Source organism: Salminus brasiliensis, chromosome 4 (genome assembly GCF_030463535.1).
Source record: "Salminus brasiliensis chromosome 4, fSalBra1.hap2, whole genome shotgun sequence".
Taxonomy (NCBI): Eukaryota; Metazoa; Chordata; class Actinopteri; order Characiformes; family Bryconidae; genus Salminus; species Salminus brasiliensis.
The window spans coordinates 38,044,257-38,068,572 of record NC_132881.1 but is presented as its reverse complement, the minus strand read 5'-3'; the positions used below and the strand labels follow the sequence as shown (position 1 = coordinate 38,068,572).

The 24,316-nt window shown below is 40.7% G+C and overlaps 1 protein-coding gene across 1 annotated transcript; it reads right to left on the bottom strand.

The window, feature by feature from the left end:
• Positions 1–456: 456 nt before the first annotated feature.
• Positions 457–24,254, bottom strand: LOC140554876 (neurotrypsin). The gene is made up of 14 exons (XM_072678320.1): positions 20,206–24,254; positions 17,174–17,216; positions 11,297–11,539; positions 9,522–9,660; positions 8,728–8,906; positions 7,248–7,395; positions 6,233–6,411; positions 5,379–5,520; positions 4,645–4,862; positions 4,255–4,396; positions 3,368–3,646; positions 2,931–3,053; positions 2,461–2,741; positions 457–1,928 (listed from the first exon to the last, which is right to left on the bottom strand). The coding sequence occupies exons 1-14, from the start codon at positions 20,278–20,280 to the stop codon at positions 1,615–1,617; spliced, it is 2,505 nt and encodes an 834-aa protein (XP_072534421.1). The 5' UTR covers positions 20,281–24,254; the 3' UTR covers positions 457–1,614.
• Between the last annotated feature and the right edge of the window lie 62 nt (positions 24,255–24,316).

The window sequence follows — 24,316 nt, the reverse complement described above, 5'->3', positions numbered from 1 at the left end:
GGCAAATATGGACGGTAGGATGCCCACATACACTAAATGGACAAAAGTATTGGGACACCTGCTTGCTTGTTTCTTCTAATATATATATATATATATATATATATATATATATATATATATATATATATATATTAAGAGTTAATCCTGCTTTTGTTAGAGTAACTGTCTCTTACTGTCCAGAAAAGGCTTTCTGCTAGAATCTAGAGCATTGCTGTGAAGATTTAATTGCATCATTCAGTGACAAGAGCGTTAGTCAGGTCAGGATGTGGAATGATTACCAACTTATCCCCAACTCACCATCATTCCAGCTCAATGTGTCATTTGCACATCTGTGTCAGCAGTGGGTGCAATGTAAAGTAGCGGAATGCATTCATCAGAAGGGGTGTCCACAAGTATTTGGACATATAGTGTATTTGCATTAAATAAAATAAGACCAATTGCATTGTACAACAAAATACACTGACCAAGGAGCAGTTTCACAGAAACAGGATTTATGTCCCATGTTTGTATAACAGTAAAGTTGCTACTGACATGTCACTTAAATAAATACTATAATTCAAAATCGTCATTTGGCAACAGAAACAGTTTTGCATTGCAACAAAGAATGATAACATAATACAGTACAGCCTGCTTTCCAGCACAATCCTGGTGCAATATCACTGGATGACGGTTCTCCCCTTCATTTCCCTACCTTCTCTATTGTAATTACACGTGGACCTTAGGTCTTTCTCAGGACTGCAGAAGAGCGGTTTTATGTTGGGCACAAGATGTCTATGCTTGCGAATAAGGGTTGGTCTTCATGTGCTTCATCATGCTACACAGTAATATGAGTTCAGCTGCTTGAAACCAATTTAACCTGGTAAATTTGTCAAGTAAAATGTAAACAGATTTGATATAATGCAGTGTCATTACACCACCTAGTTTTTTTTTTTACACTACATTCATGTTTTTCTTTTCCCCCACAGGCTCATATTGGTCCACAGTTATGTACATTTATTTATTTACAATCTATGTACTTCTAAATCCTTATTCCATGGTATATCTAATGTAAGCTCTAAAACGAGTAGGAATCATAATATGAGGCCTGAGGACCAATGAAGTGTGCCTGCTCTCCTGGAATGTAGGTGAACTGATGCAGCAACCACTCTTAACACAGAAACATGAAGCCTGTTGACCACAAATACTGAGATTCATATAAAATAAATGTAAAACTCAAAGAACACCTGCAAATGTTCCACTAATATGGCATGCAGTTTAGTGCAACATGGGTTTACAGTATGTACACAGCCTGTATATACAGTCTTTTTAAACAAGGCTAAATCAGCCTTAAGCATTCTGCTCATTCAGTGTGATGTCCCCTCAGTATTGTCAATCACATGGTTGAGATATACGACTTCCCCTTTCCTCATGGCCTTCTCTTCAAGTACAGCAGAGTAGAAATAGTAACAAATAAAAAAATGGGATGATATGAGCTGTAGAATGTGCAAAATAAAAGGTCATCTCTCCTGACCGTGAACCACAGTGTAGCCATAACCCCCCCCCCCAAAGGCATCACATACTTTAAGTTCTGTACATTAACAATGAATAAGCCATAGCAACATCGTAACCCCAGACTTAAGAAGGAGCCTGAGTGACCTTCTCAATCCACTTTAAGAATCTGCTGACACGAGTGTATACCCCAGGATAACTGGGGTCACCGCAGCCGTGACCCCAGGAAATGACTCCGGTTAGCGTCCAGCGCCCACTTGCGCCTTGGCACACCAGCGGGCCTCCACTGTCTCCCTGGCAACTGTCCACACGACGGCGATTTGACAGGCTGCCAGCACACAGCATGCGGCCAGTGAAGCGGCTGCCGTAGCGTTTCTTACACTTCCAGGAAGGCAGCAGTGGAAGCCAGGCCTGCAGCAAGGTCCGAGAGTACTCTGAGTCTGAAAGAAATAAAGAGAGTGAAGAGTGCACTGAGCTGCCAGCTTCTATTGGCTACCACATACCTATTGTCCATTTTATATGGTACATCTATCATATTGATGCACTATAGATTTATAATTCTGTTACTAAATCTGTTACTGCACTGATGTGGTTTCTCAGTCCATCCACTGCTTTCTGGATATTAGTGCACAGTGCTTATGAAGAGCTAGAGGATGGTTAACAAATTATACATGGAGCGTAAAAGTTGAGTTATTGGCTCTAATGGCACACAAAAAAATGGTTCTTCAAGGGCACAGTAAATGGATTGGAACTATGATAATTTGTTACTGGTTAAAAGGTTATTTGCACTGGGGAGAACTTCTTATAGTAGTTCAATACAGAATGTTTTAAAAAACAGTTCCACTACTCCCAAGAAACCCTTTTTCAGTACTATACAGACCCATTTGTCTTTAGAGTGTACCACCAAGATAAGCGTTTTAAGTCAGAGCTCATAAATGCAAGTATGTGAAAGAATGAAGCCAGCTCTCGTACCTGTAACTCCCCAGCCAGTGATGACACAAGCAGCAGGTCTCTTGGCTTTCTTGGCACTCTGAGCAGGAAGGCAGGCAGCGTTAGTGTGAGGGTTAAAGGACACACAGTTCCCATCTGTGCCCTTCAGCCTCAGCAAAGCGATATCATACTCCCAACCCTGGCTGTGGTACTTCCTGTGAATCACAATACGTTCAGGAGACAGAGTGCGCTCAAAGTCATCCCTCTCCTCCGTGTGGTAATCTCCTAACCGCAGAATGTAGCGAGAGGGATCAGTGCCAAACCTGTGAGAGAGGAAGAGATTGGTGTGATGTTGATGTAGTCAGCATAAAATGATACAAACTATCTAAGGAATACACTAAAATGTGCAAAGCAAGGTTCCCCTTTTGGTTGGAGACCCAAACCACCACTGCTGGTAGACTAAATGTTGTCAGGATATTTCCATGCAGAACCACTAGATGTCCCCCTCTCACCTCTTAAAGCAGTGAGCAGCAGTGACGACCCAGCAGGAGTTAATGAGTGTAGCTCCACACAGTGGATGATTCCTTTTGGACTGAGACCTCAGCCACAGAGACACCTGCCATGGCCAGTCGCCCCTATACAACAAGAACGTATGACTCTGAAGAATTCAGACTGTAATAATGATAATAAGCTCTGCACCATGAGTATAGTCCTTTGTATTCAAAGTTGCATCAGATTTCAGGGGTCCAGCTGAGCTATACACCATGCACTTGCTTAAGAAGCCAGTAGATCTCATCTTCCCAGCTCAGCAAGTCTCTGTTATCAGGAACTCACACTCACAAACTTCCTTAATCATAAACATGAAGTCTCTTGCCATATATGGCTGGGTTCATTAGCATTGTTTTCTTTCTTAAACTCTTCTACATACTGCTCAGCAAGGGTCAGCTACCTTAGCGACTTGTCGCCTCCGATGATCCTCCTCCTGCGACGCTGTGTGTTGGGCCTGAGGCCACATGACTGCATTGCCATGGCGCTGTCATCTGCTGGCTGTGAGACGTAGTCACAGATGACCCCTGCATCTTCACTGTGTCTGCAGTCATGTGCATTTGGCCCCTCAGCCGGACACTCCCCCAAAGACGACTCTGTGCCGACACACCTCACATTGTCCAGGTGGATTGGACCATGGCCCTCCCCAAAATAGGCCATGGAACGTGCCTTAGACACTCCACTGACAGCGGAGAAACATGGAACCATTAATAAATGGAAATACAGAAAGAACACAATATTACACCTGAAATATTATAAATATACTAAAGAACTGGAGACCCAGAAAGATATGAGCTATTTCTAACACTTATGTGATAGTTAGGGCATAGATAGGTCAAAAAACTAAAACAGTACACAGGACATTTGCCATGATTATATATTAACCCTTTCAACCCCAAAGACCTGCGTGTGGACACATACTTCAAATGAAGTTACACATTAATTACACAGTAGATTTTGAATATGTATTACTTATTGAATAGTTAGTGGACATTAAATAAGAAGTAGGAATGGAATAATTATTTTGTATTAAATAACTTTAAGCTTCTTTATAGTTGGTAGGTACAGAATAATCTGTGATTATTGAATAATTAGTCATAACTGAATAATTATTAGTATGTGAATAATTACTAATTATTGAATAATTTGTATTTACTGAATAGGTGTTCTCAAAATAAATGTAAAAATAAAGCTGGGGTTCAAGGGGTTAAACCCTCTCATGATTTGACATAAATTGCCTCTAGTCCTTGTTGCTTTGTGCCACATTACGAATAGAAATCAGCTACTCACACAAAGCCCAGCTGCCTGCAGACTACACCAGCACTGATATCATTCCAGCCATCATCACACACACTTCCCCAGTGGCCGTTAATGAAGACTTCCACTCTGCCCTCTTTTCGACTTTCCCCAGCCACCAGCCGCACCAGAGGACCTGCAAATGTGGCGGAAGAAATGCAACAGTTTTGTATAGTTCAGACTATTCTGACCAACTTCATAGTCCGGAAAACAATTTTACAACTAAAACATGATCAAGAAAGTAGTGAGGCTAAGTGTGAACTTCACTACGGTTCAAAACAGAGTAATGAGATGAGGTGACAGAGAGAGTACAGGCTTCAGAAGGGCATTAACTAATTCTTGGCCTTGTCATTTGTAAGGTAGACATAATAAATTACACGCTACCTGAGACTGGAGGAACGGCAGGTATGTCATTAGTGTCGACCGCTCTCTCACAGCGTATGCCCACGTCCTCAGTGTGGGAGCAGTCGTGACGCCCCCACTCTGCATGCTCACATTCCAGCAGGGAGCTCTCGCCCCCCTCACATTTCACTTCATCCAGCAGGATCATCCCCGTGCCCTCCTCATATGCACCATCTGGAGCCACCTCAGCACGCCCTTTGCTGGACAAACAACTCCATTGTTAGTCTTCTTATTTTAATCTGAAGCAGAAGATGGGTTTTTGTTGCTTAAATATAAAGACCCTACATTTATTTGTTTAGCTTGATGTACAATACAAATCCCATATTCAGAGGTCAGTACTACATACAGTCCTTTTTTTAAGAGTGTATCACTATTAAAATGTGTAAAACAATCGTTTACGGGGTTAAAGGTAGTCTTAATAAATGACCTTAAAACTGTCTATTACCTCTATTTAATACTTGCTATGGTCACAGGTTAGGTAACAACACTAAAACATTCCTGTCACATTCTGTATCTAAATGTAGAGTGCGAAACTGGACTGTGGTCTTACATATGGGCGATAGTTCACTCTTTATTCCTCTCATAAGGACATCTGGTTTGCCGAGCCTGGCCTATCAAATCTCCTGAACACATACATTAGCTACAGTAGGTGAGGTTGCAGACCACTGCATTGGGATCTCTTTAGACTGAAGCCAGCCAAAAGACTCCATGCATACCTGTAGCCAAGTTGCCGACACACCACTTGGGCATGACGCTCAGTCCAGTTGTCATCACACACCGTGCCCCACTCTCCAGAGTGATAGACTTCCAGGCGTCCCTCCCAGGGTCCATCTGCTCCCACCAGACGCAGTACACCATCTGTATGCAGAGATTGATCCCTCTGCTTTATTACCATGCTCTTCATTTAGCCGTGTGTCAGACAAATTAATAAAGGTATCTCTTTTAATCTAATGTGTGTTTATGTTACATGTATATCAGTCTGTAATCCACATAAGTATTTATGTTGTACAGTTATTTTTAGGCCACTGGCCAGAACAAACCACCCTGCACAGTTTCAGCTGTGTTTGTCATTTTGGAACCATATTGGGCCACTTACATTGTAAAACATTATGTCAAATGTCCAAATTATGTCGAAAATGAAAAACGCAAACGTTTTTATATAACAGTGACCTTATATTTGTACTGCAGCACATAAAGGACTTCCAAATTAGCTGAATGAATCTGGTGTGTTAGAACAGGAATAATAGCAAATTGTGCAGTAAAAAAAAGCAAGCCGCCACATGTAACTCTGGGAACTACTTGTCCACTAGTCTATCTTTGCAGTCAAAAGAAAAACACAGTAACTTTAATGTAGGTTTATTAATCATGTATTAGTCCTAATGCTGTAGCAACCATGAATTATTTGGTAATATTTTGCTATAGTATATGTTGTGGAGTCATGGACGCATTAAAGAAAGACAAAAAATAAAAGATGTAATGACATTTTAATAGTGATTAGTGATTATGAATTTTTTGACTTGACCACACTCTCACCACGTAAACATATTTGTGATGTGTTTGGGCTGTTCACCTGTGTACGGGTTGCAGGACACTCCAGCGTCCTCCATGTGGTCACAGTTGTGCTGCCCCCAGGGCATATGAGGACACTCCTCCAAAGAAAGCTCATTTCCTGTGCACTGTACCCCATCCAGCAGAATAGGCCCAGAGCCCTGGCCAAAATGAGACCATGTCCATGCTTTTGGCACACCACTGAAAAACCCATTACACACACAAACACACACAGTTGTACAGTAAACGTAACTCACAATAAAGGGTGATATTCATATAATTTATTTCTACAATGAATGCATTCAGCGCCAGATTAAGCCATAAACAAACTACTTGATGAAAAAGACAAAATTTAAGGTGATATAAGAAAACTGAGGTGTTGTATTTGTATTGCATTGTATTGCATTATGTGTGTGTATGTGTCTGAGGGGCAGAAGAATGAGGAGGCTCGCTTTCTCTGTCCATCCGCATGTTCATTTAACATAACACGAGCCCAAACACATGAAAAATTCATGCACTCATCCTCCTCCACTTCATATATATTGATAACGTTCTCTCTAACTTATTGTGTGTGTGTGTGCGTGTGTGTGTGTGTGTGTGTGTGTGTGTGTGTGTGTGTGTGTGTGTGTGTGTGTGTATGAGAGAGTGGGAAAGAGCCAGGTCTCTCCTATGGTACATCTAAAAGGGAATCTCACAACATCACTGATGTTTGCATCATGTCGTTATTCAGTAACTACATAACAAACACTGTAAAATGAGCAGTGCTACAAGAGTGATCAGCAGAAATGTGATTCTTTCAGTGGATCTATGGAAGTTAAGGTGTTAGTCAAAACATAATATAATATTGTAATGTTACAGTTAAATGATTCATACATGTATTTCACAGACCCATGACTATGTGGGTTCACTAAAATGTGTACCTGCAGCCTTTTTAATTATTCAACAGCTAATGGAACAGCTGAACAGTAAAAAATGATTAGTTATACAAAGTGTTAATTTAGGAATCCACTTCCACATGTACCAGTAGTGCTTCTTACCCAAGTCCCAGCTGTCTGCAGACCACCTCAGCATCAATATCATCCCATTGGTCATCACAGATAGTGCCCCATTTGCCATTATGATACACTTCCACTCGTCCCTCAAATTCTTCCAGCCCTCCAACCAGCCTCAAGGGGGTGCCATTGCCTAAAAACAGAGAGTGGGCAAAAAATCCTTTTCAATAAACATCACATGAGTGCAAGATCTTAATCTACACAGAAATGTGAATAGATGTATGGTTCTTTTGTATACAGAATGGTCATCTATGGGGCATACACTTGCACAGGCTGAAGAGCACAGATGCAAGTGCCATAGATGCAAGATACGAGACCCACTTTAAAGCGTGTGCTATATTGAGTCCTCTAAACAGTTCTGTATGTTTGCATGTTGGGGTGCAAATGATGCTTCTCAGAAAAGACCTCAGACCTCTCTGGTTTCTCTCTGTCGCCTAATGTTTCTGTGAAACATTCCAGGCTCTCTCTAAATATATCTGCTTGTGTTTCCAATTGCCTCAGTCTCTACAAACATGCACACAGACATGTGTCTGACATTCTGTCACTAGTCTAAAATACTCACACACATAGACATGTGTGACTAGAATGAAAAAGATAATACAGCATGTGATGTTCGGTTTTACTGTTACTGATCTGAGATGTTTCGACGCTAAGGGACGCTAGTGGGAGCCTAAAAGTGATTTCCCAACCTTCTGAATAGGACCTAGTATACACAGGTAAAGCGTAAATATATTTTTACAGTACTATACAGTACATTGTACAGTGACTATAACATTCATAGGGTTTTAAAGTACAAAAGTACTAAAGCAGAATTCAAAACAATATAAAATCATACATCATCACTCTGCTTCTGTATAAGTCACTGCATAAGACACTTCTCAACATCCTATTACTCCATCCCATCTCCTCACTACCCCATTACCCCACCACATTACTCCACCCCTATATTCTTAATGCCCTAATACCCCAATCCATCTCTTCAATAGCATATTACACCACCCCATCTCCTCAATGCCCCATTACTCCACTCCATTTCCTCAACACCCCATTACTCCACCCACACTTGTACTATGGGCAAAAACAACATGAACAAGAAACGATTTCAGCAGGTAAGTCACTAAGGTTAAGCAAAGCAAAGCATTGGATCTGCAGAGAAAAACATGTAATACAGCTAACAGTGCTAAATGCTAACACACATAGTGACTGATAAATTCATGACACAGCATGAGACAACCATTCCCACAGCTGCAAATTGTTCTAATATAAATTGTAAGTGTCATAATCATGCATAATATGCATATAAAAATAATGCATAACATATATATAAATAGCACAACATACAAAATTTGTTTAAAACTCCTGTTGTGCTCACATGTACTACCGCAACCATCCTTAGTGAAACATTACTTTATAGAAGAGGCCATTGGTGAACATTATTTAATCAGAATAAAGAAAGTAGCCTCACCCTCAGGTGGTGCACACACCACTCCAGCTTCATTTCCATGGTTACAATCACCAGAGACAAATTTCCTACTTTTGCACTCTAGTAAAGAGTTCTCGTTGCCACGGCAGCCAAGGCGTTCGTAATGGAACAGTCCAGAACCTGGTCCAAAGTAGGAGTGCTGGAGGGCAGTGCCAATTTCCCTGTGCAACAACAGACATGTTAAAACACATCTCTCCCACAGGTCAAGTGTCATGGATTCCTTGTTCTGGCTCCACCTCCTCCTGCCTCTGCTCTCCCTTAACTCTGTCCTGGCTCCTCCCGCTCATTGCTATTCATGTCATTAGACTCACCTCTGTTTTGTTAAGGCTGTGTATGCTGTGTATGTCCCTTTGAGACACGGACATGGTGTAAAACATATGGTTGCCGTTGTGGAAAATCCTTCTGTTTCTGAAATGGTATCTTTACAGCAAAACTCCTCAAAATATGTGTGTCTATCAACACTGTGAACACGTTCTATTTCCCTATACACACTGTCACTTCACCTGTACAAATGTTATGGCTGATCGGTGTCTTACATGTTTATCAGTGACTGCTGTACATGGCAACAGGAAGAACAATAGCAGTAAACATACATACATAAAGGCTCTCATACATCTTTTAAGCCATTTCTCTTGTTAGGTTTCTTCATGAAGTGTTAACACAACTGAAGCTCAGTTGAGTTTCAATATATAGGTGTAAAAACATAAACCATAAAGGAATTTGGATACAACAGTGTCATGCACACACAAACAAAGCCCTAGGACTGAAAGTCTTACCCAAGCCCAAGCTGTCGGCAGATGACACTCGCATCTCGATCGGTCAGGTGTGTGTCACATACTGTTCCCCACTGGCTATTCAGGTACACCTCCAGTCGACCGCTCTTGTTCGACTGGCCTCCAATAAGCCTGGCTGCACCTGCACAGAATCATTTAAACAAACATTTTGCCAATTTAACAAACAGTCAGTTTTTCTCGGATGACAGCCAAACAAAAACTAGAGATGCATCATCAGCAAAATCCGCTCTATCATTACAGCTGCAGAACTGCAAAGGAGAGTGTCTTTACTTGTAGCTTAGTGCTAAGCAACATGCAGCATATGGACAAGTGTACACACACACACACACACGCACACACTTATCCCCTGAGTCTTCAGTTGAGAAAAATGTTATTACTCTGAAAGGGAAAGGTAGACTGAGGCAGACAGAGATAATCACAGCAAACACAGAGGAGGCAAACAGTTTTCAACACCAGCACTGCCCTGGGCGGCACATACAGGAAAGTGATGAGAGATCAGCACAAAGGCAGGTAAACGGCTAATGGATACTTCATCCCAGAGGAAGACAGAGGGACACACATACACACACATATACATGTATACATATAACATGCAGGCAAGCACAAAAGCTTGGCAGATGGATAGAACCAAAGAGAGTGTCATCTCCTGATGGAGAGACAGATAGTCTACAATAAAAGGAGAGGACAAACAGAGTCCTTGGCCAACTGGCTGAGAGTAAAATGGTCATTTGCTAACAGACATACTTTCAACACTGCCACTCTGGGGTTAGACTAAAATTGTAATATCATAAAAGATCTGTAAGTCAGATGAGCTAAGATTGCAGCAGTTAAAGAAAACAGTGATATCCAAAAGGTTTTATAATATAAATCTAATTTATATACTAGATTTGATATCTGATGTTAGACTGGGTTTGATATCTGATGTTAGACTAGGTTGGAAATCTGATGTTAGACAGGGTATAATACCTGATGTTAGATCTTGTTTAATAGCTGATGTTAGACTAGGTTTAATAGCTGATGTTAGGCTAGGTTTGATATCTGATGTTACACTGGGTTTGATAGCTGATGTTAGACTAGGTTGGAAATCTGATGTTAGACAGGGTATAATACCTGATGTTAGATCTTGTTTAATAGCTGATGTTAGACTAGGTTTAATAGCTGATGTTAGGCTAGGTTTGATATCTGAAGTTACACTGGGTTTGATAGCTGATGTTAGACTGGGTTTGATATCTGACGTTACACTGGGTTTGATAGCTGATGTTAGACTTGTTTGATAGCTGATGTTAGACAGGGTAATAGCTGAGGTTAGACAGGGTATAATACCTGATGTTAGCTCTTGTTTAATAGCTGATGTTAGACTAGGTTTGATAGCTGATGTTAGGATAGGTTTGATAGCTGATGTTAGATCATGTTTGATAGCTGAGGACAGGGCTTGATACCTAATAGTGAACTGGATTTCATGGCTGAAGTTAGACTGAGTTAATCGCTGAGATAAGATGGGTTTGCTAGCTGAGGTTAGGCTGGGTTTGAGAACTGATGTTAGACTGGGACTGCAAGTTGAGGTTAGACTGGATTTGATGGCTGAGGTTAGACTGAATTTGGAAACCAAGGTTAGATTAAGTTCAATAGCTAAGGTAGGACTGCTGCCAGTGGCTGAAGTGAGGCTGGAGTTAATGGCTGAGGTTAGACTGGGTCTGATGGCTGCAGTTAAATTGAGTATGAAACTCTATAAAAGTGATCAAGGCAGAGCCCCCTACCTTGGTGGCAGTCGCAGAAGGCCCAGCCAATGGCTCCAGAACGCTGTCTAAAGAAGCACCAAGGGTTGGCCTCGCGGTCAGGGTTTCTGCAGTAGCTGTGATCGCCGAGCCCTCTCCCTGGGTACTGTTGCATATAGTCAGGAAATTCAGTCCATTTCAAACAGGGAAAGCCTGAGTCTGTTTGTGACAGGGAGCCGTTATAATAGCCCAGCTCTGTGAATCCCTCAGAGCAGGACAGAGGGCCTGAGGGAACAAACAGGCACACACACAACGCATAGACACATGAGAGCATGCAAATGTTTTTGCAGAGGCGATTTCTGTCACAGTTTCAGGACCTTCGCTTTAGTCTCTGTAGAAGGAGGTTTAACATGACCATTTTGTTTAATGCGATAAATATGATCTGTCTCATGAATAATGCATCTAGGTAAAAATGAAATGATGAAAGCTGGCATTTTTCCTGTACCAGAGGTGCAGCAAGAGGAGGTCTTATTAGCTCTCTCATTTTTCCCTGTCTGTCCCTCACTTTGTGCTTTTGCTCTCACTCCGTTTGAGTGTAGAGGGTCAGGACCCTGTTCTGCTCAGTCATGCTAATGACTGCAGCGCTGCGGCAAAGCGGGTTTAGAGCATCTGCTCTGTTGAGTCACACAACAAATGTGTCAACCAAACAAGGATCCCACAGCTCCTGGGTCTATTTCTGTGTTGGGAATATACAAAAGGTGAAATTTATTTTTGAAAATATTACAAGCAACAATGAACTTAGACAACAAATAAATACACAAGATATTTTGTCTAGAAATTGTCTCTAAACTGACACAAATTGCTAGAGGAAGTTGTTCCAGCATGCTTTCAGAAGACTACAACATGGTAGCAGGAGCAGCTAATTACTCTGGCTTGAGGTAAATCCTATGTAAAAGAACATTCTCTCATAAAGCTAATGTGGATCAGGCAGCCAGTAACAGTAATCACATCCTTAAGCCTGGCTTTGGTGCAGCGGCACTTTATACAGCATTTGGGTCCTATCAGCTGAATTCCTGGCAGCTTTTTATTGGGGACAGAAACTGGTTGTGCTCAATATGTGCTGCACATCTGAAGTGTATTACTCTCCTACAAACCTGAGTGGGTTTGAGAAGTCAGCAGGCCCTCCAGCAAGGCTCAGGAGAGCAGGAGGCCGCTAGTAAAATGACTGATCTGTATCCGGATGACAGAAGCAAAGCTTTTAAGAAAAGCTGTGCTGCAGAAAAGTGTGGAATGACCGCCAGTGGCATGGACCAGCTGTTCATGTGTATAGAATATTAGACTACATTTCAATTACCTGAGCAAAAAGTAGTGTGTTGAATGTATTTGATTTAAAGTATTGGTGTGTTTCTCAAGTACGTGATTGGACATTGTTTCACAAGACCAGCTACTATTAAAATTTGTTTTTCTTCGCTTTAACTGTAACCAGTGCCCACTGAACTTAGAATCCAGTCATTTGCATCTCTTTATGTTTTACTTAACCAACTGGACTTGATCATGTCCCTAATTCAACGCAATGCACCAAAAAGACTTCATTTACTTAATTGTAAATGATTAATTTCCACAATAATAAACTACATTATGTACACTATATATTAACAAAAATATTGGGACACCTAATAATTATTTTGTCTTTTAAAATTACACACACTGTGTCAGCAATGGGTACAACTTAAAGTAGCTGAATCTATTCATTAGAGGTGTACACAAACACTTGGACATATAGTGTAGACTACGTTTTCCTGAAGCCACTCCTCTGTTTTCTTGGCTGTCTTTTTGGGGTCATGGCAAACCTTCACCCCAGCCTGATACTCTGGAAAAGGGTTTTTACATATAATTGCTTTAGCCTTTATTTTTCTGCATCCATCTTTCCCTTTAAACCAAATAGTCTCCCAGTTTGTGTTGCAGAAATACCAGGTTTTACTGTAGGGACAGTATTAATGAGGTGATGCTGGGTGCTTGGTTTTCTCTACACATGCCATTGGCAATTGTGGCCAAACAGTGCAGTTTTCTGAAGATCAGAGGATTTTACTTTCATGGTTTGAGATTCGTTCCAGTGCCTTTTGGCAAACTCCCAGTGGGCTGTCATGTGCCTTTTAGTGAGGAATGGCTTCTGTCTGGCCACTCTACCATAAAGGTTCTGATTGGAGTGGGTTGGAGTGCTGTACTGATGGTTGTCCTTCTGTAAGGTTCATCCTTCTCCGCAAAGGAACTATGGTTCTAGTTCATAGTGACCAGTTAGGTCACTATTCTTGGTTGCCAGGTTGGCCAGATCTAGGACGACCATTGGTGGTTTCCATTAGAGAATGATGGGCACTACCATGCTTCTGAATACTTTCAATGCACTTTCAAAGATCTTTGCCTTGACACAATAATGTCTTGCAGGTCTTACAGCAAGACTTCATACAGAAAAGTATGTGTCTTTTGTAATTAATTTTAATGAATAAATCAGGCACAGGTGGACTCCAATCAAGCTGTATAAACATCTCAAGGACCATTGACGGAGAGAGGACACACAAGAGCTCAATTGCAAGTGTAATAACAAAGGGAAATACTAGGGATATTTCAATATTTCTTTTGGTACATTTACAAAACACTCCACAATCATTATGAATCATTATGCTCTTATTGTAATAGCACAGTGACTTGAGCAATTAATTAATTAAAAAAAAAAAACGTTCCTCGCACTGTAGATTCACATACTCAGAAACAATGCTACCACGCAGGTGTCCTGGGCTACTTGTTGCCTTTTTGAGTTGAGCTGAATCTGAGCAACAGACAGGCCGGCTATCCATAACTCACATAACCTGAAGCAGTTACATCCGTACCGAGTATTAAGTTTCACTATTCGTGACTGCCAGAAGAGGGAGTGGATGATGAGTGCCAACCAAGGTCATGAGCAATCGACATACACACACACAGACACACTTCTCTCGGCCAACCCTGGCAGAAGAAAACACGGAAGTGAGGCAGGATCGATCAAAGGACGGAATGAACTAACCTCTCTCTAACTGCCAAGGCCAGGTGTTAAACCCTGGGGGACTTAGAGCGTGTATGTGTGCTTGTGTGCATGTGCGTATGAGTCTGGGCAGTGGTCAGAGTAATGAGCTTTGAGAATCGTTCTCCTTCTCTCTAAATATTACAGACTATGAAGCTTTTATGGTAATGTGAGAACAACTTTCGCACGTTTGAGCATGTGCTCACAAATCTGCACCAATCCAACACTGAATCCAGCCCTGTCTGTGCCTGCTGAGCTTATTTTGACATGAGCTTAGCGAGCTAAGGTGGGAAGAATTTAAGATTGGTGGTTAGCAAGGGAGGACACCGTGTCTGTGCTAGTAGTGAAAGGACTGTTTACAGGCTTTAAGCATTTATTTTGCCTAAATTAACTTGATATTATATAACACTCTAACCCATCTTGCTGAACCATTTCCATTGGCATGTAATGTACAGTATATTGACTTCCTTGAGAAACGTGCTTGAGATTAATTTGAGGAATGTTCCAGTGAGTTTCAGTCTAACCACTATCTGCTGCGTCTCTGCTGATTATCACAGACAATAAAAGTCAAATTAACTACTATTTTAAGCCAACTGAAGAGGCGTTGTGGCGTCTTTCTAATGATTCTCTGCCATCACTCATTAATAGCACCAGAGACTCCTTCTGGTTTCATTTACATCAACAAGAAACATCTAATTACATGCACAGCCTATTTCTAAGCCACTACTTATCTTTATAATTGTGCATTTAAAGAACTGTCAAGTCAGAATGAAGCAGAAAGCATTGCATTGTCCACAATTAAGGTAGATGATCAGGTCATCACAGGATATACTGTGTATTACTTCATGTGTATTACTGCAATGCTCAAATCCCCACAATAGACCTTTACTCTGAACTCAAACTAGTGTTATTATTGGATATGCACTTTAGCTTCTTCAGCCTTTTCACAAAAACTGGATTCGAGTAAAAAAAAAATGACAGCTGAAAATAAACTTTCTAAACACTGGCAAAAAAAGCATGTTCATTATTTGAAACCCATATTTAAATCAAGGTATTAGGCTTATTTATGTATCTGAATATACTTTAAGCCCGTCTCACTGTCATATGATCACAGACATAAAAAATACAAAACGATGCGAATGCAATATAAGGACTGCAAACCACAGCTTGCAAATCTTCAAAACGTGCTGAGGTGTCAGAAATACTCTGCATACTCGGTTCAGTCCCAGATTAATACTTGAGTAATCCACAAGCTTTTCTTGCACATGTTCAGTCATACCAAAGCTTGGGTTCCTCGCAGTAAGTCAGCCCCTACACGGCCTATAGCAACATGCAGCAATTTGCTGAAGCAGTATCCGGGCAAGATTCCAATCATAATTTTCGGGGCATTACAATAATAGACTCTGATAAAGAGCATGGCCTCACTGGACGGCAGCCAGTGTAGAAGACTTATGTGTCAAGGACGTAATCTACAAAAATAAGTTTGTGAAGTTTACTGTTGTCGTCCTAAGAACACCTCATATCTCTGCAATGGAAACTTTAAAGGAGAAAGAAAGTCCATTCTTAACATCACTGCATTTTATCTAGCCTAGTGTGTAATTAGGAACTATTTCTGTTAGAGAAGGCACGCTACCACTTGTTGCTAACTTGATTCTAAAACCAATGCTGATATCAAACTCTTAAGTAAGAGCTACACTGATTCAAAATGTCTCTTTAAAAAATACTAAGCTTTAATGGTTGATAATTTTAATTGTAGCACTTCATGAAGCACATGCTTAAACTACCCAAACACTTGGGAAGAAATACAGCTAACAACACAGCTAACAACATGGCAACCCTGTGAGTGTGTGCTGTTTTAGGCCAGATTTCTTACAACATGGGATCATACATTCTTTTTTTGTTCACTGATCCAGCATCTTCTGCAGATTTTGGTCTGATACCGATACATTAATAAATATATGCCATCTCTAAATTCTATCATAGAAACGTTCATACAATATAATTGGCAGCTGGGTTTTTCAAATAGCATCACAAAACAATGGTTCTGATATAACAGGCAAAAACCCAATTCAGAAAAAATGGAAGCAAAATGAGTCCAAAGGTGAAGAAGTGACGAGGTGAAGAATGTGCCACTGTCTGAGCCAGGAATGGAGGGTGTGGACAGAGTGGGAATCCTGGAGAGAAGATCAGCATCCAGTGCTAATAAAACTAACTGAAAGACCTGCTCAGGCTTGCAGTGAAGGGAAGTGCTAAAGGTCATATGATATATTTGCATCATGGAGAGAAATTTAAATCTGTACCATTTCCAGTTCTGCTGCTGCCAACACTGAGCCCATGAGTGGCACGGCTGCTGAATCCCCTATTCTCTCCCCCGCTGATATGTGTTTATGTTTAGGTTATATTACGAGCACAGTAGAGCATTGTGTTTCGCTCTACACTGAGCTCAAGTGTCTCATTAGTTTTGCTGCAGGGAACAGTCAGCTCAAACACCTTGGTGTTGGCAGCTCTGCATCCTTTGCAGTTGTTTTACTCCAACTGCAAGTGAGGGGATGGTGGTTTTGGCACTGGTTGAGAGTGAGATGCATCTGACAGCGGAAACAACATTTGCTGCAATGACTTTTCCTGCAATCAGCTTTGGGCATGGTGCACTATACACTTCATTTACTCAGACAGAAGTTTATTGTTGTTGCATAGCAATTCAATGAGATTTAAACGTCCTGCCACAACAGCTGGGGAGATCATTAGATGGGAAACATTACAATGCAAGCAACGAAAGCTACAAAATAATGCCCATCTTTCTTTAAACCTTTACTGACAGAACATAGCTCAGGCTTTACAAGCAATCAGTGGAAACACATAAATACCTGAACTCTGCAGAGTGTTCAAGTGGCCATCTTGTTGTGTAACCTTTGAAAATAAGCAAAACATTAGCTATCTGCACTGTCTTGCAAATCAAATCAGATCACAGTCACCTTAACACAGGTGTGAAGGTGAGGGAAAGTCTTATGTGCAGTGTCCCTTGCAGTAAGTAGATACACAACATATACACATTACATATATAGAGTATATACACCTACACCAAAAATACAACCAACCAGCCATAACATAACCCTCACCGTCCTTTTGATCAGCTCCACTCACCATATAGGAACACTTTGTAGTTCTATAATTACAGGCTGTATCCATCTGTTTACTTTAATAGCCTCCTTTCACCCTGTTTTTCAATGATCAGGACCCCACAGGACCACCACAGAGCAGGTACTAGTTGGGTGGTGGGTCATTCTCAGCACTGCAGTGACACTAACATGTTGGTGGTATGTGAGTAGTGTGTGTTGCTCTGGTCTGAGTGGATTAGACACAGCAGTGCTGCTGGAGTGTTTAAACCCCATGTGTTTAGTCCACAAAACCAAAAATATTCAGTCAACAGCGTCATGTGGGCAGCATCATGTTGAAGGCCTAGAGGATGACCAATACAAACTGTGCAGAAACACAAACAGATGAGCTTCTGTCTCTGGCTTTACATCTATAAGGCGGACCAACTAGGTAGGAGTGCCGAAAAGTGCCTGGACACAGTGAGTGGACACAGTGATTAAAAACTCCAGCAGCACTGCTGTGTCTAACCCACTCATACCAGCACAACACACACTACCACGCCGCCACCATGTCAGTGTCACTGCAGTGCTGAGAATGAACCACCGCCCAAATATTACCTGCTCTGTGGCTGTCCTGTGGGGTCCTGACCATTGAAGAACAGGGTAAGTGGAGCTGATAAAATAGACAGTGAGTGTAGAAACAAGGAGGTTGTGTTACGGCTGATCACTGTATGCATACAGTATTAGGTAGTAAAAAGGCAATATTATATTACAGGATTAAACAGATATTATATTACAGGATAAGAGAAGAAGTAGAAGATATAAATCCCAACATTGATGTATGTGCAGGTGTAAATGTCTCATATGAACTGTTCAGGGTTCTAAATGTAAAAAGGTGAGTGTGATTAGAAAGTCTTAGGTGGTGTGCAGTGTTAATGGACTCTTTTAACCCCTTAATGCAGAAAGGCTCATTACACACTTAGGGACGTCTGTATATTACAGGATAAGAGATATTATATTACAGGATTAAAGAGATATTATATTACAGGATTAAAGGAATATTGTATTACAGGGTTAATGGATATTGTATTACAGGATAAGCGGATATACAACTGTTACATTCCAAAATATAGAAGCCTTAGACAGAAGATACACAGCACAGAATTGGTGTATGTGAAGGTGTAAATATCTTATATGACAAGATAGGAATTGTTCAGGGTTCTAAATGTAACAAGGTGAGTGGGGTGAGGAAGTCTTTGGTGATGTGCAGTGTTAATTGACTCTTTTAACCCCTTAACACAGAAAAGCTCATTACTCAGTAACTACCGGGACTTCTGTACAAACTGGTGGGGCTATTCTTCGGTAATAGAAGTTTGTCATAACACTTTTGGCCCACCAGCGGGACATTTTAAAGGCTTTTAAAGGGGTTAATCACAGTCATAAACACAAAAAGCCCCTGCCTGTCATTAAATATTACTACACTGCATATAAGAGCACAAGCCAAATACAGTATATAGAGTTTACCATAAACACACAGATTATAGCTCAGCTGCTACACTAAGATTAAGCTAAGATTAAAGTGAAAGCCTGAGAAGCTCGCTGTGAGTTATGGTGTAAGCTATTTAAGTGAGGCGTGATTCAGACAGTGGAAGAGCCATCAACTATTTGTGTTATGTATGTCTCCTTTTCAGCTGTGATAATCCTGCTTTATGATAAGAAAATCTGCTTAAAGTGGAGCAGTTATGTTTAAAAAAAAATAATAATAATTGAAACATCAAACACTGATTTATTGGCCTATTCGAATTAACATGAGTGAGTAAACAAAGAAAATATGACAAACAACACTAACACTATTAATGCTATTATTACTAATCTCATATAATATGACACGTTTTATATTTACATTTAATGCTGTCTCTTTCCCACAAGGACCATGTCTATTAACCTACGCTACGGTACAAGACCCTTATTCATTTAACAGCTTTTTAAATCATGGGCAGGTTGAGAGACATATACTTCATCTTGAACTCAGCATCCTGAGAGTGGGTACTGCTATTACACTGCATTTCCCTACATAATAATTACATTATAGTCTAGTCTAATTACATATGTTATAGTGATAGTGATAGTGATGGTGAATTAGCTGATCTGGCAGGAGAAATGCAACATCCCTGTCCTGTGATCCATTAGGCTCTAATCTCTATACGAGGATTTTGTGAGTATTCACAGTCACTGCTCCACTGGCGTAAAATTTACCATTTGACTTTTAATCGATTAATTATTTTTATTGATTATTATTGATTACAATTATTATTGATTATTAATTATTAATTGATTTGATTAACTATTACTATTGATTGTATAGCATCTTTATATAAAGGACTACACTATTTTAATGTGTTTTTCAGAGTGGACATTACACACACTAGATACTTGGATTTAACAGCTCTTTCTTAAAGCTTTCTCTGTCCTTACTGGAGAAAGAAAATCAAGCCTTTACACCAATTTCAGTGATAATCAGGATAAGCAGGATTTTACATTTAAACCTCAAACCTTTCTCACAAACTTGGCCTGAAGCTGATCAGCACGCCTAAACTCAGTGATTCAGCTCATTTGTGGATCTGCTGAAGTGCTCTGTTATGTAGCTCGGTTTTATACAGACACAGCTGGAAGTTCAGCGCTCGAGCTCGTATCTTTCAGTGACCCATCACGGGCACCGGCCAGCAGCCAAATACGTGTCTTATTTTTCCCCGCTGAAGTTGTTAAACCTGGTCCACGGAGAGAAAACATACTGTGGTACGCACCTGTCCCGAGGCATGAAGCAGAAAACAGCACAGAGAGAGCACCGCGGGAGCTCCGCCGGCGGTCCGGGTGGCCATCCTGTCAGTGGCCGCGCTCAGAGCACTGGCCCATGGCTCTGCGCTGCCTACAGTCCGCCGAGTGAGTTCCACCGCGAGACAGCCGCTCAACTCCACAGCACAGCACGACTACCCACCCGAGAGAGAGAGAGAGAGCGAGAGAGAGAGAGAGAGAGAGAGAGAGAGAGAGAGAGAGAGAGAGAGAGAGAGAGAGACCTCCTTTCCCAAACACGTCAGGAAGTAGGGAGACGCGAGCAGCCTCGGAACAAAACAAACAAGACATCAGAAAGCTGAAGAGACTGGGACGCTTAATGGGATCACACTGGTTTCATTTGCAGAGGCAGTGGGAGGAAACACGCGGCTGGCAGATGTAAATGTAGTGCTTCTCTCTTTCAGAATTTTGCAGAGTTGTCCCCCATATAGGCTTGAAGACAGTGATGGTCCCATTTGGGTAATTTTTTAATGGGGTTGTTCCCATATGGGATTTTGAAGACAGTGTTTGGTCCCATATGTCCCCATACGAGATTCTGAAGACAGTGTTTGGTCCCATATGTCCCCATATGGGATTTTGAAGACAGTGTTTGGTCCCATATGTCCCCATACGAGATTTTGAAGACAGTGTTTGGTCACATTTAGAATTTTGAATAGATTTGTCCCCATACGAGATTTTGAAGACAGTGTTTGGTCACATTTAGAATTTTGAATAGATTTGTCCCCATACGAGATTTTGAAGACAGTGTTTGGTCACATTCAGAATTTTGAATAGATTTGTCCCCATATGGGATTTTGAAGACAGTGTTTGGTCACATTCAGAATTTTGAATAGATTTGTCCCCATACGAGATTTTGAAGACAGTGTTTGGTCACATTCAGAATTCTGAATAGATTTGTCCCCATACGAGATTTTGAAGACGGTGTTTGGTCACATTTAGAATTTTGAATAGATTTGTCCCCATACGAGATTTTGAAGACGGTGTTTGGTCCCATTTAGAATTTTGAATAGATTTGTCCCCATACGAGATTTTGAAGACAGTGTTTGGTCACATTTAGAATTTTGAATAGATTTGTCCCCATACGAGATTTTGAAGACAGTGTTTGGTCACATTTAGAATTTTGAATAGATTTGTCCCCATACGAGATTTTGAAGACAGTGTTTGGTCACATTCAGAATTTTGAATAGATTTGTCCCCATACAAGATTTTGAAGACAGTGTTTGGTCACATTTAGAATTTTGAATAGATTTGTCCCCATACGAGATTTTGAAGACAGTGTTTGGTCACATTCAGAATTTTGAATAGATTTGTCCCCATACGAGATTTTGAAGACAGTGTTTGGTCACATTCAGAATTTTGAATAGATTTGTCCCCATACGAGATTTTGAAGACAGTGTTTGGTCACATTCAGAATTTTGAATAGATTTGTCCCCACACAAGATTTTGAAGACAGTGTTTGGTCACATTCAGAATTTTGAATAGATTTGTCCCCATACAAGATTTTGAAGACAGTGTTTGGTCACATTTAGAATTTTGAATAGATTTGTCCCCATACGAGATTTTGAAGACAGTGTTTGGTCACATTCAGAATTTTGAATAGATTTGTCCCCATACAAGATTTTGAAGACAGTGTTTGGTCACATTCTGAATTTTGAATAGATTTGTCCCCATACGAGATTTTGAAGACAGTGTTTGGTCACATTCGGAATTTTGAATACAGACTTTTTCCGGTTTAAAACTTTACAGTGTTGTCTCAGTTGGAGACTCAGCTGCAAATGGGTGAAACATTGTATTCACATCTGCCAAACATGTGTTCCCTCATACTACCTGCAAATGAAACCAGTGTGATCCCATTATGTGGTCTAGTCTATTTATTTCATTACTGCATCTAGTTTGCATTCTGTTTGCATGCTTGGTGTTGTTTTGTTTCTATTTGCTTGTGTCTTTTCTTTTAAAAAAATCCTTTTTGGAGATTGGAATGCAGTGTTAGTCCTGTTGGGAATTTTAATTTTTAAGAGTTGGTCACTTGCTGTTTTTTTTTTTAAATACAGTGTCCTAAGAATATAGTACGAATATAGACCATGATAACAGTCTTTGTCTCACATTGAGATACAGAGAGGGCATCATTTGGGAGTTTTAATACACTGTTGACCTCATTGGACCTAGGAATAGAGAGTTACTTTCCTTTTCCTAACAAGGCCTCAGTGCAAAGGGCAAAAGCTGTTTGTTGATAAGATGGATCAGCAGGATTCCCAGAGTGTATAGATTATTATCAGCTTTCCCTTATGGGAAAGGTTTAGCTCTCTGCTTTATAGAAATGAATCATATTGAGCTGATTTTTGTGAACATGCATATAGTAGTAGTAGCAGTAATACAGAAATAACTAAGATATTTATAAGGTGTGTCCAGGAATTACTAAAGCTGATGGTGCACCTGTGTGCACAGAGTCAGAGAGCCTCACCCAGTATTGTTCAAGCACTTAAAAGGGCTAATATTGTACATGATTTATTGTGTGACACATTAAAACCCTGGCAAACATCATGACAATATGTCTTGTAGAACAAAGACAGATGCATCCATAACATTAATACCATCTGTGTAATACTGAGTAGATCCCCCTTGTGCCACCAAAACTGCCCTGACCCATTGAGATATGGACTCCGCAAGACATCTAAAGGTGTTCTGGGGTATCTGGAATCAAGACATTAGTAGAAGATCCTGTAGGTTGCCCTTCTTTGGAGCACATTCGGTAGGCACTGACCACTGCATACTGGGAACACCCCACCAAACCAGCTGTTTTGAAAATGCTCTGATGCAGTTGTCTAATCCAGTTGTTCATCACAATTTGGCCCAGGGCAAAGTCACTGAATTCCTTATGCTTACTCATCTTTCATATATCCAACACAATAACTACAGGAACAGTTTTCTTCTCCCTAATACGTGTATCCCAACCCCTGAGAGGTGCCACTGTCAGAAGATTCACTTCAACTGTCAGTGGTTTTAATGTTCTAGCTGATCTGTGTATTGTTCACAGCATAGAGGCAGTGCTTATACATCACAGTCCAACAGAGATTTCGCCCAAAGGTACAGTTGTTCTCTTTTCAGAAAAGCAAAGTCATTCTAACGCTCCACACCAAAGGCTGGTTCTTCACAATAGTTATCCAGTAAAGCTATAATTGATGTATTATTAAAACTTATCTTTAGCTGGAGACTCAACTTTAAGCAGCCATCAAAGCTTTCAAAACAAATGCTAAAGGCTTTGGCTTCTCTTATCTTCTGAGGAGTGGTCGCATTGCTTGGCATTAGACCATACTATCGTCTAGGGGTGTCGTCCAGCTGGTTTGAATACATCTGGGCACTTGGAACTTGACCTGCTCACTAAGTGCCATGCAGTTTACTACAGGTTTCCCCGCTGAGGGGAAGGGTTACCAATGCAGGCAGCTTAAAGCATTTCACAGTAAATCTGGAACCCATGCACCGCCCTCAGCCAGTTCCGCTCTGCCACTGGATACTTTGTGGTCTCGCTCCAAGCTGCAGATTATTTTTAGTGGTTAAAAGGCTCTTTGATCAGCTCAGCTTCTAAAATGTGATTGTTTCATTAGTAGTAGACAAGCTCCAACATGCATTGTTACAGCAGACATCATTTCCTTTTGGAGGTTATTTACAGCTAGACAGATAACGAGTCTAAGGAAACAGTGGTGATGGTGTTATCACAGGACCAGCTGGCAATATTCCAGCACTTGAGTGGCCCAGACTGTATATTACAAACACAAATTAAGGCTAAATTAATAAGCAATTACAACCAGTACACATCAGTAACTTTGTTGTTTTCACAACTCCATGGAATAGCATAATGACTGATGACTGTAATAGAGAACATATACAATATTCAACTAATTAAATTAGCCATCAAACGCTGATTTTTGTCCAAGTATGTAACTCTAACCTTTAAGTGCTCCCGACAAGATCTCTTTTTGCACATGATGAACCAATGAGACCAGCATAGGACGATCATGCAGAGAAAGATTATGCAGTAAACAGATGAGATGGGAGGTTAATTAGCAA

Excerpts from the sequence above, each read along its gene's own strand:
- LOC140554876 (XM_072678320.1), bottom strand. The coding sequence starts at position 20,280 with ATGGCCACCCGGACCGCCGGCGGAGCTCCCGCGGTGCTCTCTCTGTGC. Across the intron at positions 17,217-20,205 it reads TGCTTCATGCCTCGGGACAG|GTTACACAACAAGATGGCCA; the intron begins GTGCGTACCACA and ends TTATTTTCAAAG. Across the intron at positions 6,412-7,247 it reads TGCAGACAGCTGGGACTTGG|TGGTGTGCCAAAAGCATGGA; the intron begins GTAAGAAGCACT and ends TGGGTTTTTCAG.